The sequence below is a fragment of the Salmo salar genome, chromosome ssa01 (assembly GCF_905237065.1).
Source record: "Salmo salar chromosome ssa01, Ssal_v3.1, whole genome shotgun sequence".
In the NCBI taxonomy this organism is placed as follows: domain Eukaryota; kingdom Metazoa; phylum Chordata; class Actinopteri; order Salmoniformes; family Salmonidae; genus Salmo; species Salmo salar.
The window spans coordinates 163,946,210-163,967,328 of record NC_059442.1 but is presented as its reverse complement, the minus strand read 5'-3'; the positions used below and the strand labels follow the sequence as shown (position 1 = coordinate 163,967,328).

Below are 21,119 nucleotides of genomic sequence, written 5' to 3'. Positions count from 1 at the left end.
GTGTTACTGTTTTCTGGCTGCCTTGTATGACTTCTATTGCCTTATTGATCTCTATCGACACCCCCCCCCCCAGGTACCATATCTGTGGTCTATCTTATCATCCTGGTCACACTGAAGGCTATTCGTCTGGGCTTTCACCTGGAGTTCCATTGGTTAGAATCCACTCAGTTCTACGTCCCAGGTAAATTATTATGATGACTATGATTTTAATTGTTTATGAAAGAAAGGTGGCAATGGTGATTATGTTGTCATCGTTTACAAAAAAAGGTGGCAATGGTGATGGATGATGATGATGTAATTGTCTACAAATAGGTGCCGATAATGATGAGTCACGATGATGTTATTGTTTACGATGAGGCGGCCCAGTGATTTTTCCACAACTTTGACCCCAAAATACCTTGGATATTCTCTGCCCGTTAATCAACAATGCTATCTTAATCAGTGTTTGCAGACAGTTGGGGGATCTCTTCCTGTTCAATTTGTATGTCTGGGGAGATTGATACCTTAGTTTGGGGTCAGGCCTTTACAAATCAATAGGATAACATGTCAAGTTTTTTGACAGACCCCTCCTTATGACAGACCCCTCCTTATTTGCTCTAAGTTAATTTATGCAACTAACTTGGTAACGTACGTGTGTGTGTGTCCACCCCCCAGAGTTCAGGCTGCTGTTCCCTCAGCTGACTGGTGTTCTCACCCTGGCCTTCTTCATCCACAACTGCATCATCACCTTGATGAAGAGCAACAAGCACCAGGAGAACAACGTGAGTTAGTTGGCCACGCTAGCGGTTATGTCTCCATGACACCAGGACAACAACGTGAGTTAGTTGGCCACGCTAGCGGTTATGTCTCCATGACACCAGGAGAACAACGTGAGTTAGTTGGCCACGCTAGCGGTTATGTCTCATTACACCAGGAGAACAACGTGAGTTAGTTGGCCACGCTAGCGGTTATGTCTCCATGACACCAGGAGAACAACGTGAGTTAGTTGGCCACGCTAGCGGTTATGTCTCCATTACACCAGGAGAACAACGTGAGTTAGTTGGCCACGCTAGCGGTTATGTCTCCATTACACCAGGACAACAACGTGAGTTAGTTGGCCACGCTAGCGGTTATGTCTCCATTACACCAGGAGAACAACGTGAGTTAGTTGGCCACGCTAGCGGTTATGTCTCCATTACACCAGGACAACAACGTGAGTTAGTTGGCCACGCTAGCGGTTATGTCTCCATGACACCAGGAGAACAACGTGAGTTAGTTGGCCACGCTAGCGGTTATGTCTCCATGACACCAGGAGAACAACGTGAGTTAGTTGGCCACGCTAGCGGTTATGTCTCATTACACCAGGAGAACAACGTGAGTTAGTTGGCCACGCTAGCGGTTATGTCTCATTACACCAGGACAACAACGTGAGTTAGTTGGCCACGCTAGCGGTTATGTCTCCATTACACCAGGAGAACAACGTGAGTTAGTTGGCCACGCTAGCGGTTATGTCTCCATTACACCAGGAGAACAACGTGAGTTAGTTGGCCAGTCAATGGACTGGCGCCCACATACCTTACTGACCTCCTGAACCCCAACACTACCACCTGTTCACTGTGCTCCTCTGACCTCCTGAACCCCCAACACTACCACCTGTTCACTGTGCTCCTCTGACCTCCTGAACCCCCAACACTACCACCTGTTCACTGTGCTCCTCTGACCTCCTGAACCCCCAACACTACCACCTGTTCACTGTGCTCCTCTGACCTCCTGAACCCCCAACACTACCACCTGTTCACTGTGCTCCTCTGACCTCCTGAACCCCAACACTACCACCTGTTCACTGTGCTCCTCTGACCTCCTGAACCCCAACACTACCACCTGTTCACTGTGCTCCTCTGACCTCCTGAACCCCAACACTACCACCTGTTCACTGTGCTCCTCTGACCTCCTGAACCCCCAACACTACCACCTGTTCACTGTGCTCCTCTGACCTCCTGAACCCCCAACACTACCACCTGTTCACTGTGCTCCTCTGACCTCCTGAACCCCCAACACTACCACCTGTTCACTGTGCTCCTCTGACCTCCTGAACCCCCAACACTACCACCTGTTCACTGTGCTCCTCTGACCTCCTGAACCCCCAACACTACCACCTGTTCACTGTGCTCCTCTGACCTCCTGAACCCCCAACACTACCACCTGTTCACTGTGCTCCTCTGACCTCCTGAACCCCCAACACTACCACCTGTTCACTGTGCTCCTCTGACCTCCTGAACCCCCAACACTACCACCTGTTCACTGTGCTCCTCTGACCTCCTGAACCCCCAACACTACCACCTGTTCACTGTGCTCCTCTGACCTCCTGAACCCCCAACACTACCACCTGTTCACTGTGCTCCTCTGACCTCCTGAACCCCCAACACTACCACCTGTTCACTGTGCTCCTCTGACCTCCTGAACCCCAACACTACCACCTGTTCACTGTGCTCCTCTGACCTCCTGAACCCCCAACACTACCACCTGTTCACTGTGCTCCTCTGACCTCCTGAACCCCCAACACTACCACCTGTTCACTGTGCTCCTCTGACCTCCTGAACCCCAACACTACCACCTGTTCACTGTGCTCCTCTGACCTCCTGAACCCCCAACACTACCACCTGTTCACTGTGCTCCTCTGACCTCCTGAACCCCAACACTACCACCTGTTCACTGTGCTCCTCTGACCTCCTCTGAGCTTTGTGATTAATGTCTGTAAATGAAAACAGTCTACAAATGCAATTTATTATTTCCAATGGGTGAACAAGACATGACTGTTAGCGACTATGAGCTCAAAGTCCAAAGTTTAGCCAAATTAGCAGTGACGTGACCGCGCAGTAACCAATTGGAGGACGGATCGTCTTGCTGGATAGGCTAACAGCCAATGTGACGTTGTGCATGCTGTTTGGAAGATGCACCCACACAGAGAGAGCTTTGCGATGCCTAACTGCTCTGTAGCGTTTGGTCTCACTGGGCCGTTAACCACTTATTTTCTCCAACTACATTCAGCTTGAGACTGCTGGTGTTATGTATGACTAACCATTAACATTTGACCACACACATTTTTACCGTCTATTTTTATTTTTACTTTTTTGCTGAACAGGCTTTTTTTACATTAGTCACACCGTGTCAGGGCTTTTTGTTCTGAAAACCACTGTTGAGAGAAAAGAAGTGGCTTGTCAGCATTATGGAGTAGACTAATCGTACGTCCCAAATGGGACCCTATTCCCTACTGCACTTTTGACCAGAGCCCGGTGCACTTCCCATTGTTCCATTAAGTCTGTGGCTGCAGTCTCTGTTTCCTGTTCCTTTTAACTTACCTTTTTTTTTTTTCTCTCTTACCCACAACCCCCAGTATATTCACTCACTAGTCTCACTACCGTTACTATTGGAGGCAAACTTTAGACGCCTCATGTGCTTGTCCTGACGATTTTGAGCAATTCCTTTACCTGATAAAATAGACTACAATTGTCTTTTTTGCCAAACTTTGAACTCTGAGCATAACCTGGTCACCAACAGTGCTGTGAAGAATAGTCTTTGAGTGTGGTTTTGTTGCCCTTGAGCAAGGCACTTAACCCCTAACCTACTTTCCTCCTGCGGCTGACCCTGTGCTGCACCCAGCCTGTTGTGTGCGGGGGTTGAACACTGTCAGCAACAACGACAAAAAGTTTCCTTTTGTATAATGAAGAAATGTATTTATATAGCCCTTCTTACATCAGCTGATGTCACAAAGTACTGTACAGAAACCCAGCCTCTGTTGTCTATTGTGTTCTGTCATGAAATAAACAATGTTGTGTTGTGATTTCAGGTGCGGGACTTGTCCGTGGCCTACCTACTGGTGGGACTGACGTACCTATACGTGGGAGTGTTGATCTTTGCTGCGTTCCCCTCCCCTCCTCTGTCAAAAGACTGCATTGAACCAGTAAGGCTTTCACTTCACTTTTGAAGAGAGAGGGTTTTATGTACGTCATAAATAACAGGAACTGGACAACACAATTTAAACCTCCAAGACCTGGAGGAGAGCAGAGTGGATATTCCCCTCTTCTTTGACTTTACCTCTAGCATTTATGTCTTAACTCTCATGTCTACGCTATATATACAAAAGTATGTGGACACCCCTTCAAATTAGTGGATTCGGCTATTTCAGCCACATCCATTGCTGACTGGTATATAAAATCGAGCACACAGCCACGCAATCTCCATAGACAAACATTGACAGTAGAATGGCTCGTACTAAAGAGCTCAGTGACTTTCAACATGGCACTGTCAATATCTGCGCTGCTGGAGTTGCCCCGGTCAAATGTAAGTGCTGTTATTGTGAAGTGGAAATGTCTAGGAACAGCTGGCTCAGCCGCGAAGTGTCGCAATGCCAAGCGTCAGCTGGACTGGTGTAAAGCTCGCTTCCATTGGACTCTGGAGCAGTGTAAATGCGTTCTCTGGAGTGATGTATCATGCTTCCTCATCTGGAAGTCTGATGGACAAATCTGGGTTTGGCGGATGCCAGCAGAACGCTACCTGCCCGAATACACTGTGCCAACTGTAAAGTATAATGATCTGGGGCTGTTTTTTTATGGTTCGGGCTACGCCCCTTAGTTCCAGTGAAGGGATATCTTAACGCTACAGCATACGTCATTCTATATGATTCTGTGCTTCTAACTTTGTGGCAACAATTTGGGGCCCTTCACTGTTTCAGCATGACCATGCCCCCGGGAACAAAGCGAGGTCAATAGAGAAATGGTTTGTCGAGATCTGTGTGGAAGAACTTGACTGGCCTGCACAGAGCCCTGATCTCAACCCCACCGAACACCTTTGGGAGGAATTGGAACGTTGACTGCGAGCCAGGCCTAATCGCCCAACATCAGTGCCTGACCTCACTAATGCTCTTGTGGCTGAATGGAAGCAAGTCCCCACAGCAATGTTCCAACATCTAGTGGAAAGCCTTCCCAGAAGAGTGGAGGCTGTTATAGTGTCAAAGGGGGGACCAACTCCATATTAATGCCTCTGATTTTGGAATGAGATGTTTGACGAGCAGGTGTCCACACACACTATATGACTACAAGTATCTGAGTTGGTTCCAGGGTGGTCTCCCGTAGGTACAGATCTAGGATCAGCTTCCCCTCCCCTCCCCAATCCTAACCATAACCATCTAGTGGGGAAAATGCAAAGCTGGCCCAAGATCAGTGTCTCGGGGCAACTTCACCCTACTCCTTTAAGTTTGGAGTTATGAAATGACAGTTGCCACCCTTCTGACATTCTGTCTTTTGTCTGTTTACTACAGAACTTCCTGGATAACTTCCCCAGCAGTGACGTGCTGGTGTTTGTGGCACGGACCTGTCTGCTTTTCCAGATGACCACTGTCTACCCCCTGCTGGGCTACCTGGTGCGTGTCCAGATGATGAGCCAGGTCTTCGGCAAACACTACCCCAGGTAACAACTACTCCCACCGGCCCTAGCCTTGTCCCATAGTGGATGAGAAACCCTAGATCAGCGGTCCCCAACCTTTTTTTTGGGCCACGGACCGGTTTAATGTCAGACAATATTTTCACGGACCGGCCTTTAAGGTGTGGCGGATAAATACACAAAATAAAATGATACGACCGGCATAAAAACTGTGGTATTTTTTAAATATAATAATAAACGTGAATCCACTGTGTACTTGTATGCAACTTTATTAGCAGCGTCCTCGTAACATCGCACCAACAACATAACATGAGTAACATCCTCTCTGCTCCTCACACTCTGGTCGCTATGGTAACGTTTAAACATGCCTTAAAAATAAGATGCAACACAAAAACAAATATAAAGTGCATGAAAAATACAACTCACCATAACGCTAAATCAGTGGGAGCCCTGAGCTTGTTTCTCTGCAACGAGACGGTCCCATCTAGGAGTAATGGGAGACAATGACACCCGAAGTGTGTTGCTTATGTCCAGTCTACTCCGTAATTTTGTTTTGGTTGCTATCACTGCAGAAAATCCCGCTTCACACAAATAGGATGTCGGAAATGGCAACAGGGTTTTCAGTGCTGTTGTGGCAATCTCAGGGTATTCTGCCGTGACTTTAATCCAGAACACCGGCAGAGTTGTTGTCTGGAACATACTTTTAAGGCCGCCGTCATTTGCGATCTCCAGCAGTTGATCTTCTTGCATAGACATGCTGGATTCACCTGGTTTGTTGACAAATGGGTCGCGGATCCATTCCTTGGCAGTTCGTGGGTCTTTTGTGGTTGGGAAGTAGCACTCAAACTATTTTAAAAGCAAAGACAGGTGATTGTGCACCAGCTGGGACAATGAAGGCTCAGCCTCTTCCAAAATCCCCGCGAATGTTTGAAACATGTCAAATATACCTCTGTTCACGCGCCGTCCCCACAAATCCAGTTTGGCTTTAAATGCAGCTACTTTATCTGCCAACTTGAAGACAGTTTTAATTTTCCCCTGAAGTGACCGATTGAGTTCATTGAGCAGGTTGAATATGTCGCACAAGTAAGCGAGTTTTGCGACCCATTCCTCGTCTCTGAAATGTGCTGCCAGCGGTGACTTTTCTTCTGAGAGAAATCTCTGCAGCGGCTCTCGTAATTCAAACACTCTGGCCAGCGATCTCTCTCGGGATAACCATCTTATTTCTGTGTATAAGAGAAGGTGTCTGTGCTCCGCGTTCATCTCCTCACAAAGCTGCTCGAACAGGCGCGAGTTAAGGGCGTGTGCTTTGATGTGGTTAATAACTTTAACGACATCATTCAATACGCTGTTAAGTGCCGGTGGTATTTTTCGGCTAGCCAGCATTTCCCTGTGAATGACACAATACGTAGACTCACATTCAGGTGCAACCTCTTTAATCCGAGTAGTTAAACCAGACAGCCGTCCGGTCATGGCAGCAGCTCCATCTGTGCATATGCCGACGCAAAAGGACCATTTCAGTTTTCCTGATATATAATCATCCAGCGACTTGAATAGTTCTGCGGCTGTGGTTTTGGTTGGCAACGATAGCGCACATAACATATCCTCATGCACATCCTCCTGATTAAAGATATCGCACATAAACAAGTAGTATTCCCTTGTTAATATCTGTAGACTCGTCAACCTGGAGTGCGTACCACGGTGATGTATTAATCCTCTCCAACAATTGTCTCAATGTCCTCTGCTATTTCCTCAATGCGCCGAGTGATGGTGGTAGCCGAAAGAGGCACCTGTGCTCTCTTTTTAACCGCAGCCTCTCCTAGAAGTTCACCGCAAATTTCTTCAGTGGCGGGCAGGATCAATTCTTCACCAATGGTGAATGGCTTCTTAGCCTTAGCAATACGATTAGCCACCAAATATGATGCTCTCAGTGAGCTCGCATTTGTTGATGTGGTGGCCCTCAGTAATTGCTTCTGTCCTTCTTGTTCATGCTTTTTTCTTTCAAAATACTCCGACGGCTTGTCTTTAATGCAGGGTTCTTGGTCTTCAAGTGGCGAAGCAGTTTTGAAGGCTTCATTGCCTCATTAGAGAGCGGGAATCACCTGTCGCGATAAATCCATATTTTAAGTAGGACTCCTGGTATTGTCTGTTAAATGCAGCTTGCTTTTTCTTGGAAGTCGTAGGCTCTTCTGTCTCCTCACTGGGCCTTTTCCACTTCACAAATTCTGTACACTTCAATTCTGTACACTTCCATTCTGTACACTTCTGGCCCTTCTTTGGACACTGTGTCAACAACCCTCCAGACGAGCTTCAATGCCATTCAACTCTCCTTCCGTGGTCTCCAACTGCTCCTAAACACAAGTAAAACTAAATGCATGCTCTTCAAACGATCGCTGCCTGCACCTGCCCGCCTGTCCAGCATCACTTCTCTGGACGGTTCTAACTTAGAATTTGTGGACAACTACAAATACCTAGGTGTCTGGTTAGACTGTAAACTCTCCTTCCAGACTCACATCAATCATCTCCAATCCAAAGTGAAATCTCGAATTGGCTTCCTATTTCGCAACAAAGCATCCTTCACTCATGCTGCCAAACATACCCTCGTAAAACTGACCATCCTACCAATCCTCGACTTCGGCGATGTCATTTACAAAATAGCTTCCAATACCCTACTCAACAAGCTGGATGCAGTCTATCACAGTGCCATCTGTTTTGTCACCAAAGCCCCATATACTACCCACCATTGCGACCTGTACGCTCTCGTTGGCTGGCCTTCGCTTCATAATCGTCGCCAAACACATTGGCTCCAGGTCATCTACAAGACCCTGCTAGGTAAAGTCCCCCCTTATCTCCGCTCACTGGTCACCATAGCAGCACCCACCTGTAGCACGTGCTCCAGCAGGTATATCTCTCTGGTCACCCCTAAAGCCAACTCCTCCTTTGGTCGTCTCTCCTTCCAGTTCTCTGCTGCCAATGACTGGAACCTACTACAAAAATCTCTGAAACTGGAAACGCTTATCTCCCTCACTAGCTTTAAGCACCAGCTGTCAGAGCAGCTCACAGATCACTGCACCTGTACATAGCCCATCTATAATTTAGCCCAAACTACTACCTCTTCCCCTACTGTATTTATTTATTTTATTTATTTTGCTCCTTTGCACCATATTATTTATATTTTATCTTTGAACTTTCTTCAAAGTACAAATCTACCATTCCAGTGTTTTTCTTGCTATACTTTATTTACTTTGCCACCATGGCTTTTTTTTTTGCCTTTACCTCCCTTATCTCACATCATTTGCTCACATTGTATATAGTCTTATTTTTTTTTTTCTTCTACTGCATCATTGATTGTATGTTGTTTTACTCCATGTGTAACTCTGTGTTTTTGTATGTTGTCGAACTGCTTTGCTTTATCTTGGCCAGGTCGCAATTGTAAATGAGAACTTGTTCTCAACTTGCCTACCTGGTTAAATAAAGGTAAAATAAATAAACAAAGAAACTTTCCAAAGACATTTGTTTTTTTTACTCATTTTGCTAGCTTGTGGGTTTAATTTTAGCGGCAACGTATCACGTGACCAAGACAAGCGTGAGTCATAGACCGGATGTAACAGAGGGAATCCGGTCACTTTTCAAAATAAAACATCGTTCAGACTCATTTAATAAATAAAACGGAAATAATGTAAGTTATTTATTATTTCTCTGCGGCCCGGTACCAAATGACCAGGGGTTGGGGACCGCTGCCCAAGATGACTCAACCCTGAAACCGGAGTGTAATATTCATATGTGAATACATACTGAATTATAATTGGATGCATTTTACCGCCGTATCATACTGTGCGGTGATTGGTTAAGACCACCCAGACGGTTAGGTCATGGGCAGTTGATCGTGGTTGGAGATAGGCTAACATGTAGTTGTAGCTAGTTAATAAAGAGTTATGTTAAGAAACATCCTGTAGTTCTGCGTTTTATTATTTTGTACAAAGTGTACAAAACAAGACATGGTGTCAGAGTAAAAGGTCTTAAAAGATGGATTTTTCTGGAGTTCCTTCACCTCGAATGGACTGGGAGTCTACAAACTTACCTGATGCATGGCGTAAGTACAAACAGCATGTGGAGCTAATGTTCACGGGTCCTCTGAAGGAAAGAGGAGAAGAGGAAAAATGTAGCTACCTGCTCCTCTGGATCGGTGAAAAAGGGAGAGATATTTACAACACATGGACACTTACCGAGGCTGAATCAAAGGTACTGAAAACATACTACGATCGTTTTGAAGCATATGTTGTGCCGAAGACTAATACAATTTTTGCTAGGTACAAATTCCATGAGAAAGTACAGGGAGCTAGCGAGTCTTTTGAACAGTTTGTGACTGAGCTGCGTCTGCTTGTGAAAGATTGTGATTATGCAAACAAGGATGAGATGGTCAGGGACCGTATTGTATTTGGAATACACTCACCGCGAGTGAGAGAGAAACTTCTGAATGTTGGGTCTGAGCTAACGCTGGACAAAGCTATCGACATAGCCAGATCTCACGAGCTAGCACAGGCTCAGATGAAAACCATTTCGCGCGGCAGCACGAGCGCATCACGTGAACAAGCAGTGCACGCAGTCAGGCAGACATCAAAGCACACCTCCGGTGCCCAGAGAGAGTGTTTCAGAACGGAGAGAGACATAACTCCAAAACAGAGCGACACAGACTCAAAACGCCCCAAAACATGTGGATATTGTGGATACAAAGTGCATGGCGAACAAGGAAATTGCCCAGCTAAAGGCAAACGGTGTACTAAATGTGGTAAATGGAATCACTTTGCAAAAGTGTGCAGAGCTTACCGTGGAAAAACAGTACACACACAGTGAGTGAAGATGAAATGTCAATCAAAGAGTCAAATGATGATGAACTGTTTATTGATTCAGTGACACAGAAAAGTCACATATCAGAGACAGAGCAAGCCTTTGCTGACATTGAGATAGGAACACAAGGCACAAAGCTAAAGTTCAAACTAGACACTGGTGCACAAGTAAACATTATTCCTCTGAATAAGTACCGCAGCTTGACATCTGAGTGCGAGCTACAGCCCACCATGCGCAGACTGACTGGTTATGGTGGTGAACAGCTCCCAGTAAAAGGCACATGCACTTTCAAATGCAAATACAAAGAAAGTGACATGATGTTGGACTTTACGTTGTTGACACTAGAGCACCTGCAGTGCTAGGTCTTAAAGCATGTTTAGACATGGACCTCATCAAGCTAGTTTTATCAGTAACAGCACCAGTAGAGACAGAAAATGTACTGGAGGAGTTTGCTGATGTCTTTACAGGAATAGGATTATTCCCAGGAGAATGTACCATTCACCTTGACCCAGACGCAACCCCTGTGGTCTACCCACCGAGAAAGATTCCCCTTGCTCTCCGTGCCCGTCTGAAGAAAGAGTTGGAGAGCATGGAGCAATCTGACATAGTCACCAAGGTTACAGAACCGACTGACTGGGTAAACGCGTTAGTGGTGGTGGAGAAACCACGCACAGGCAAGCTCCGAGTATGCCTCGACCCAAGAGACTTGAACAAGGCTATCAAACGGCCCCATTACCCTTTACCGACGCTAGATGGTATCACGCACAAGCTAGCGGGAGCACACTACTTCAGTGTCATGGACGCTAGATCAGGCTACTGGGCTATCAAGCTCACAGAAGAGTCATCTAAGCTCACTACATTCAACACACCGTTTGGACGCTACAGGTTCCGTCGCCTGCCTTTTTGGGATTATCTCAGCCCAAGACGAGTTTCAGCGAAAGATTGACGAAGTATATGAAGGCCTCGACGGAGTTGTGGCAATTGTGGACGACATCCTTGTTTATGGTCGAACCAAAGAGGAGCACGACAGAAACCTCCGCGCGATGCTGCAAAGGTCCCGTGAGAGAGGAGTCCGGCTCAACCCCGAGAAGAGCACAGTCAGCGCTACAGAGGTCAGCTACTTCGGACATCTTCTCACAGCGAATGGAATCAAGCCAGATCCACAGAAGATCTCAGCCATAAAAGAAATGGAGCCACCAAAGAACCGTGCAGAGCTGGAAACAGTGCTTGGCATGGTCAACTACTTAGCCAAGTTCGCACCCAGCCTCTCCAATGCTAATGCACCCCTGCGTCAACTGCTAAAGCAGTCCAGTGAGTTTCTTTGGGACAAGCAACACGACATTGCTTTCCAGAATGTGAAAGACTTGATCACGAGAGAACCAGGACCAATCCTTGCCTACTACGACCCCAACAAAGAGCTCAGACTCCAAGTGGACGCGTCGAAGTATGGACTAGGTGCAGTGCTACTGCAAGAAGGAAAGCCCATCGGCTACGCTTCCAAATCTCTCACAGACTGTGAAATCAACTACGCTCAAATCGAAAAGGAGCTCTATGCCATTCTGTTCGGATGTAAACGTTTCCATCAGTACGTATATGGACGACAAGTCATTGTGGAATCCGACCACAAGCCCCTTGAGTCAATCATGAGGAAACCACTAGCTGCAGCCCCGCCAAGGCTACAGAGAATGATCCTTCAACTACAAAAATACGACTTCACAATCACTCACCGTCCAGGCAAAGACATCCCTGTCGCAGACACACTCTCCAGGAAGTTTCTTACCTACAAGGACAGCAGCCTCAGTGAGGGCATGGACATGCAAGTGCACACGGTGTACAGCAACTTACCAGTTAGTGACACAAAACTGAAGGAGATCCAAGCAGAAACAGACAAGGACTCACAACTCACACAGATGAGGAAAGTCATACAGGATGGATGGCCTGAGGAGAGGAGAAAATGCCCTCAGAGCATCTCAGAGTTCTGGAACCATCGTGATGAACTATCACAGATCAACGGAATAATTTTCAAAGGAGAGAAAATCATTATTCCTACCAGTCTCAGAGAAGAGATTTTGACAAAGATCCATGCTGGACACATGGGCATGGAAAAGTGCAAACAGAGAGCACGGGACATTTTGTTTTGGCCTGGAATGTGCAAACAAATAGAGGACATTGTTGGTAGATGCACCATCTGTCTTGAAAGACGCCCCTCAAACACCAAAGAGCCAATGTTACCTCACTGTATCCCAGACCGACCCTGGCAGGTTGTGGCAACCGATCTGTTCACCTGGAACAACGAGGACTACATCGTAACAGTGGACTACTACAGCAGATACTTCGAACTCGACAAGCTTCACAGCACCACATCTGCAGCTGTGATACACAAGCTGAAAGCAGCCTTTGCCAGGCATGGCATTGTAGAGACTTTAATATCTGACAATGGGCCCTGTTACAAATCAAATGAGTTTGAATCCTTCACAAAAGCATGGGAGTTCACACATGTCACCACAAGCCCACATTAACCTCAAAGTAATGGCCTTGCTGAAAAATCTGTGCAGATTGCTAAATCACTCATGGACAAAGCAAAAGCAGACGAGAGACCCCTACCTCAGTCTCCTTGAATACCGCAACACTCCAGTTGACAACTTCAAATCACCAGCCCAGCTGTTGATGAGCCGCAGACTTCGCTCAACCCTTCCCAGCACCAACCAGCAGCTGCAACCTGAGGTTGTCAGCTACAAGGAAATGCATGAAAAACGTGCACAGAGACAACAACAACAAAAGCGATACTACGACAGGTCAGCTAGACCACTGCCACCACTGATCGACGGAGAGTCAGTTAGAATCCAGGAGCATGGCCTCTGGAAACCAGCAGTCGTCATCCAGCCAGCTGACACGGAACGTTCATATCACGTCCGCACAGCAGAAGGAGCAGTGTACCGCTGCAATCGTCGTCACTTACTGAACACAAAAGAACAACACACTGATGAGATGAACTGTTCCCCTGAAAGAGAACATGATGGACTAAACACACACACAGCACAACATACACCACACTTACCTGCAACACCACAAGAGCTGTTGACTGACACAGAAGCATGCTCAACATCATATCGCACAAGGTCAGGAAGAGAGGTCAAGCCCAGAGCTGTCCTCGACCTGTGAAATGTCAAAGGGTGTAGGAGGATTGCTGCCCTAAAAGCGTTCCAGACTGTAAACTTGTTATTGAAAGTTCACTTGACATGTTTTGGTATTGTATTTGTTTGAAATGTTAAGATGTCATTTCTACAGTGAAAGCTGAGTTGCTGAGAATCCCTTGTTTGAAAAGTTGGATCATTGTTTCAGAGTCTGTTGATTCAGTTGGTGTATTATGCAATATAAATGGTTACTTACCTTGAGTTCAAACTACAGAGCATGTATCCAAAACAAAAGCTTAGAATATGTAAAACATTTGTATTTTGTTTAAAAGAAGGGGGATGTAATATTCATATGTGAATACATACTGAATTATAATTGGATGCATTTTACCGCCGTATCATACTGTGCGGTGATTGGTTAAGACCACCCAGACGGTTAGGTCATATTCAGTTGATCGTGGTTGGAGATAGGCTAACGTAGTTGTAGCTAGTTAATAAAGAGTTATGTTAAGAAACATCCTGTAGTTCTGCGTTTTATTATTTTGTACAAAGTGTACAAAACAAGACACCGGAGTTGAGAAACCCTAGAGAATTCAAAAAACTGTACACCATTCTCAAGGAACACATATTGTTTTAACACTAGAACTGCTGGGCTTCTCAACCTCCAAGCACCTGTTAAAGATCTGGCTGTCGAGTGCAGTGTCCTTTTAGCCTACAAATCAGATGAATGTACTGTTTTGTTATTAGAGGTGTGACAACCTGGCTATACTCGTGATTGTATCCGTAAACTGACAGTTGACGCTCGCGATCGTATCGGTAAACTGACAGTTGATGCTCGCGATCGTATCGGTAAACTGACAGTTGATGCTCGCGATCGTATCGGTAAACTGACAGTTGATGCTCGCGATCGTATCGGTAGACTCACAGTTGATGCTTGTGAATGGAAAAAAACTGAAGGGTTTTATTATGCCGATGTAGTTGTTGGCAAAATACCAATGTCCCTGCAGGTTTATAGAACAAAACAGCTGCAGATTAGTAGCAATGCGTGGAGGGGTGTGTCTGTTTACTGTCCTCAGCAGGCAGACATGTTTGTGGTGACTCAGTCAGAATGCTCATCAGCGTTTCTTCTTTCCCTACTTTCACTTAGCTTGCTAGATATTATTCACATTGATGGCTTGCTAGCAAACATCCTCGCCTATGGATGTATCATAGTGGCACCAACACCCAGCTGCCCGTTGTCTTGGCTCCTTAATAGGGATGTAATGATTCATCAAAATGACTGCATCGGTCAGAAAATCGATTCAGACGTTATGAATCGCCGATTCACTCAAATGTTTTTTGCTGATATTACCTTACGAAAATAACCTTTTTTATCTTCTGTGACGTCTTCTCCAGTGATGAACTAAGCATGTAACTGTGTTGACAGTCATTGATCTACAAGTCATTTTGTGTGCTGAACAACCCCAGGTAATATCAGTAGCCTAGTCAAACTGCTGCACTGTGCCCAGCTTCGTGCTGATCAGACTGAGGTAATATCAGTGGCCTAGTCAAACTGCTGCACTGGGCCCAGCTTCGTGCTGATCAGACTGAGGTAATATCAGTAGCCTAGTCAAACTGCTGCACTGGGCCCAGCTTCGTGCTGATCAGACTGAGGTAATATCAGTAGCCTAGTCAAACTGCTGCACTGTGCCCAGCTTCGTGCTGACCGGCCTGAGGTAATGTTAGTGTCGGCCTGTTCTGATCTTGAACTTCTGCACAGCACCTTCAGCTTTAAAATGCTAAAATGGCTTGTTCGATATTAGGCTTTATTAGTTGAGTGACAACCTATGTAATTTGCCATCTATATGCTGTTGAAAATGGTGTTTTACCATAATAAAATGAAGTTACCAGAGACCACTCATCTATTCCTGCTGAACGGGCTTACAGTAGATTTTTATTTGTTTCATCAGGTCCACCATCGGCAATAGTTTTGGTAGTTTTGCTTTAAACAATCTGTGTTTTATGGTCATTTTTAGATATACAGGGTCCAGTTTTGAATTTAAAAAAAAATATATAATTTCATAACGAAGATCACAATCAATTTGCGAGGCGGACTGCCTGCATGGCCAAAGCAGGAGGAGAAAAAAGAAGCTCACTGAACTTCCAAATGGTGAAAACCATTCGATTTTGAGAACACCTTCCTAATATTGAGTTGCACCCCCCTTGCCCTCAGAACAGCCTCAATTCATCGGGGCATGGACTCTACAAGGTGTTGAAAGCGTTCAACAGGGATGCTGGCCCATGTTGACTCCAATGCTTCCCAAAGTTGTGTCAAGTTGGTCGGATGTCCTTTGGGTGGTGGACCATTCTTGATACATACGGAAAACTGTTGAGTGTGAAAATTATCTCAAGGCTTAAAAATCCTTCTTTAAGCAGTCTCCTTCTCTTCATCTACACTGATTTTTAAGTGGATTTAACAGGCGACATCAATAAGGGATCAAAGCTTTCACCTGGTCAGTCTAGTTCATGGAAAGAGCAGGTGTTCTTAATATTTTGTACACTCAGTGTATATTCATTCGTTATGTCATTTGCTAATTTGTAAATTATACATTACTTGCTCAAACCCTTAATCTGCGAAGATGACAAGTTTAATTAGTTGGGGGGGGCTGTATTGGGTGGTAGATGCCTAGTCTCCCTTATGGTTCAGATCAGGTGCCTACATAGTACAGTCGTGGCCAAAGGTTTTGAGAAAGACACAAATATTAATTTTCACAAAGTTTGCTGCTTTAGTGTCTTTAGATATTTTTGTCAGATGTTACTATGGAATACTGAAGTATAATTACAAGCATTTCATAATTGTCAAAGGCTTTTATTGACAATTACATGAAGTTGATGCAAAGAGTTTGCAGTGTTGACCCTTTTTCAAGACCTCTGCAATCTGCCCTGGCATGCTGTCAATTAACTTCTGGGCCACATCCTGACTGATGGCAGCCCATTCTTGCATAATCAATGCTTGGAGTTTGTCAGAATTTGTGGGGTTTTATTTGTCCACCTGCCCCTTGAGGATTGACCACAAGTTTTCAATGGGATTAAGGTCTGGGGAGTTTCCTGGCCATGGACCCAAAATATCGATGTTTTATTCCCCGAGCCACTTGGTTATCACTTTTGCCTTATGGCAAGGTGCTCCATCATGCTGGAAAAGACATTGTTCGTCAAACTGTTCCTGGATGGTTGGGAGAAGTTGCTCTCGGAGGATGTGTTGGTACCATTCTTTATTCATGGCTGTGTTCTTAGGCAAAATTGTGAGTGAGCGCACTCCCTTGTCTGAGAAGCAACCCCACACATGAATGGTCTCAGGATGCTTTACTGTTGGCATGACACAGGACTGATGGTAGCACTCACCTTATCTTCTCCAGTCAAGCTTTTTTCCGGATGCCCCAAACAATCGGAAAGGGTATTCATCGAGAAAATGACTTTACCCCAGTCCTCAGCAGTCCAATGCCTGTACCTTTTGCAGAATATCAGTCTGTTCCTGATGTTTTTCCTGGAGAGAAGTGGCTTCTTTGCTGCCCTTCTTGACACCAGGCCCCATCCTCAAAGTCTTCACCTCACTGTGCGTGCAGATGCACTCACACCTGCCTGCTGCCATTCCTGAGCAAGCTCTGTACTGGTGGTGCCCCGATCCCGCAGCTGAATCAACTTTAGGAGACGGTCCTGGCGCTTGCTGGACTTTCTTGGGTGCCCTGAAGCCTTCTTCACAACAATTGAACCGCTCTCCTTGAAGTTCTTGATGTTCCGATAAATGGTTGATTTAAGTGCAATCTAACTGGCAGCAATATCCTTGCCTATGAAGCCCTTTTTGTGCAAAGCAATGATGACGGCACGTGTTTCCGTGCAGGTAACCATGGTTGACAGAGGAAGAACAAGCCCCACCCTCCTTTTGAAGCTTCCAGTCTGTTATTCAAACTCAATCAGCATGACAGAGTGATCTCCAGCCTTGTCCTCGTCAACACTCACACCTGTGTTAACGAGAGAATCACTGACATGATGTCAGCTGGGGGGGGGGGGGGAATTCAGTTCATTTGCATGGCAAAGAGGGAATTTGCAATTAATTGCAATTCATCTGATCACTCTTCATAACATTCTGGAGTATATGCAAATTGCCATCATACAAACTGAGGCATCAGACTTTGTGAAAATGTATATTTGTGTCATTCTCAAAACTTTTGGCTACGACTGTACATACATCATTTAGACACACACACATTCAGCTCCAGTTCAGAGAGGCCCACCTCCGTGAGATCATCAGCAGCAGATTTGAATTTAGAATGGTAAATGAATGTGTTTAAAGATGCACATTCCTACCCTTTTTTTTAAGATAGATGTGAGGGGGGGAAAAAATGTAAATAGGCTCAATACTTTGCTCAGCTGTCAATCTTTATAACAATGTAAAATACAACGATATATAGGAAAAGTCAGGGAAGGAGGACATTGCTTTTAAAATCGCTGATTTATTTTAATTACAACATCTAACGGCACGGGGGCCTATGGCAGTTCTAGTGTGAAAAGGTGATGTTTATCAGTTGCAGTCTTTACCCCAGCTAATGTACCCCTCATTGGAAGAGGGGCCAGTCTTGTGTGTTGAAGCTTTAATGGTTAAAACAAGCTTTCTACAAAATGTTACAATTCTTCATCTCTTTATCCCCTAGTTTCTTCCACGTTTTCACTCTGAACATTTTCATCGTTGGCACTGGTGTCTGCATGGCGAAGTATTACCCCAACATTGGCTCCATTATAAGGTAAGATGGCTGCTAAGATAGGTAAATGAGAAATTATGAAGATTTTTGTTGATAAAGAGAATCAAAAACAAGGTATTCCTTGCAAATGGAAAATAAAAATGTAGGGCAAAATCCTTGAGATATTGGTTTTGAAATTATCCTTCAAATTCCCCCATTGACATTAATGCACGATTGACACTAACATTTTATTTTCACACACGCTTAGCCCATAGTCTCACAGTAAAATAACGCCCCCTCTTTGAATTTAATCTAATTCACCTTCTCTTGCTCAGTCCATATAGATCTGTTCTCTCTGTTTCAACTCCCAGGTACTCAGGGGCGACGTGTGGCCTGGCCCTGGTCTTTGTCTTCCCCTCTCTAGTCCACATGATCTCCCAGAAGCGTAGAGGGGAGCTCAGCTGGCCCTCGGCCATCTTCCACAGCCTCCTCATTGTCCTGGGCGTGGCCAATGTGGCAGGACAGTTCTTCATGTAGTTATGCCACTACTTGGTTGGTCTGTCCCTCAATGAAGCTGGGTCGTGTTCATTAGTCACCAAATGGAAGAAAATGGACAGAAACAGGGAGGTGGGACGACTTGGACTTGTCCATTATGAAATGCAAATTTTAGTTTTCCGACGCAAAATGTTTCAACTTTCTGTTGAGTGCCCTGATGATTACGACCCGGCACAAGCCTTTGTATACATTGTGTACGGTTCAGAGAGATGCAGGAGACAGCATACAGTGTCCAACTCTCATGGTCTGGTTTGCACAGGGAGCAGTCTCTGGGGAATTCAAGCTAATGTCTTTCTTTCTACTTTAACTGCACGTTCTCTTCTTTTAGTGGGAGTTTCATGTCAATTTAGATTGCTTCTTTGGATGTTTACGTTAGTTTTGCTCCCTCCACAAACATGTTAACCCTAATCATTCTGACTTTTTTTTTTTTAAGGGCATTGACGTTCACCTCAGAACTGTCCTCCTTCAACATGATGGTGCAGAAATATTTTTGGTTATTTTATGTTGATTTAATTATTAGTTTTTTTGGTAGTTCAGTAGGACTGAGCTAGCCTTGCACAGCCTTGTTCTCATGTACTGTTCTGATAACTCATCTTTTGTTATTTCCTCTTTTTAGGTTGATTTATTTTGGGGTTTCTATTGTAGTTTGAACAATTTAAGCACTGTTCTCAGCGTAAAATACACTCATATTTAATTTTTTGTTTAAATGCAATTAATATGTAGAACACAGAAGCAACCCAATTTAATAATTTGATTATAAATAATGTGTGCGTAGCTTGCTTCAAAGTAGAACAGTACAACGGTAAGAAGTCTGTGGGAGAGTTATCAATAGATAATCATGTGATCAGACTTTCTGCAGCATAATTCCCCAGAGAGTGAAGCATTTGACTGACAAATGTTACTGAATGATTCCCTTAAACATTTTCCCCTCCCTCCCCATTCTCACCCCTCTGTTTGAACACTATACATTCTATATAGTATATATTATTCTGGGAAAATGCACAAATCATGTCCTGTATTCATTATATGTTTTTGAGGGGGAGGGGAAATCTGGATGGAATTATTTGACGTGTAAAAGCAGGGAAGCGATTTATTGTGGCGACTGTTTTAGGCCCTTTGAATTTTCTTGGCCCATGTGGATATTTGGGTGGGATTAGGGAGTTCATTTGTTCCCTGGCTCATAAAGGGAAATACCACTCAAACTATTTTCATATTTGTTTCATTAGTCCATTGTTGATACGGTCCAATAATGTTTTACGTCAGCAATCAAGTTTAAGATACAACTTTCAAAATAATTTTGTATCTTAAACTTGATTGCTGACGTAAAACATTTTGGGACCGTATCAACAGTAGACTAATGAAACAAATATGAAAATAGTTAGTGGTATTTTTCCTTAAATGTATTACATTATTGTAAGGTAAAGTTGCCCCGAGATGCTGATCTTGGGTGAGTTTTGTATTTTCCCCACTCGGATTTGGAAAGCTTATCCTAGGGTAAACCTCATAATGTTCATATGCCATAGTGGAGCACCAACCGTATACTTGAACAAATGGAAGCTAACTCTGTTATGAACTTTTTGTTGTTGTTACATACAGTTCTTCACTCTAATTCTTCAGAGAAACTGCACCTTAATGTTATCGGATGGATAAAGGGATTGTGTAGGGGGTGGTGTAATGGAGTGTACGTTCACTAAATGTTGCTTGTCATACAAAAGCTGGCCTCATTCTTTGGTAAGTAAGATGTTAGCAATTCCAGTTAGAGTTATGGTGTTTTTAATGGCAATTATATTCACAGGGGGTTCTAAATGTGTGTGTGTGGTTGTCTGCAATTACAGAATGAAGAGAGGAATGATAAGTAATTAAAATATAGTAATAAACAATATTACAATGAAGTAACAAACTGCTATTGGAATCATTTATAACCCATGATGGTTATAAATGCACCATTGATTTACAAAGGAAACGGCAACTAAAGGTCCACAAGGGAGCAGACTTATAGAAACAGGCCAAATAGCCTTCAGCATGAGGAATGACAACGAAACCAGTCTTAGCATACAAGCTAGCAATTCTGTCTCCATATTAACATACAAGTTATAGCTAAATAACTAGTGGAGAAATGTACATAAGCACATGAAAATAATACCTCACTGTAAAATACTTTGCGTGTCCGCAGTTATAACAAAGTAACTGTATACATGTGCTCTAAAGAGCTCGCCAGCTTGTAGTCCTAAAAGCGTAAATTAGTTACCTCTGGTTCGTTAGGCCATACCAATAGGGATTTGGGATAAACGCAGAAAAATAAGGTCTGAGGTTAACACCGGTTTAGGAGATCATCAAATTTATTTATATAGCCCATCTTACATCAGCTGATATCTCAAAGTGATGTACAGAAACCCAGCTTAAAACCCCAAACAGCAAGCAATGCAGGTGTAGAAGCACGGTGGCTAGGAAA

At 44.4% G+C, this 21,119-nt stretch overlaps 1 protein-coding gene across 1 annotated transcript in view; it reads left to right on the top strand.

The window, feature by feature from the left end:
• Window positions 1–20,559, top strand: part of slc38a9 (solute carrier family 38 member 9) — a 42,844-nt gene extending 22,285 nt beyond the window's left edge. Inside the window, exons 10-15 of the mRNA XM_014144643.2 lie at window positions 74–181; window positions 655–761; window positions 3,827–3,940; window positions 5,297–5,445; window positions 18,086–18,175; window positions 18,484–20,559. Of these exons, the coding sequence (XP_014000118.1) occupies window positions 74–181; window positions 655–761; window positions 3,827–3,940; window positions 5,297–5,445; window positions 18,086–18,175; window positions 18,484–18,649 (734 nt within the window). The 3' untranslated portion in view covers window positions 18,650–20,559. The remainder of the gene's footprint in view (window positions 1–73; window positions 182–654; window positions 762–3,826; window positions 3,941–5,296; window positions 5,446–18,085; window positions 18,176–18,483) is intronic.
• Window positions 20,560–21,119: the final 560 nt, after the last annotated feature.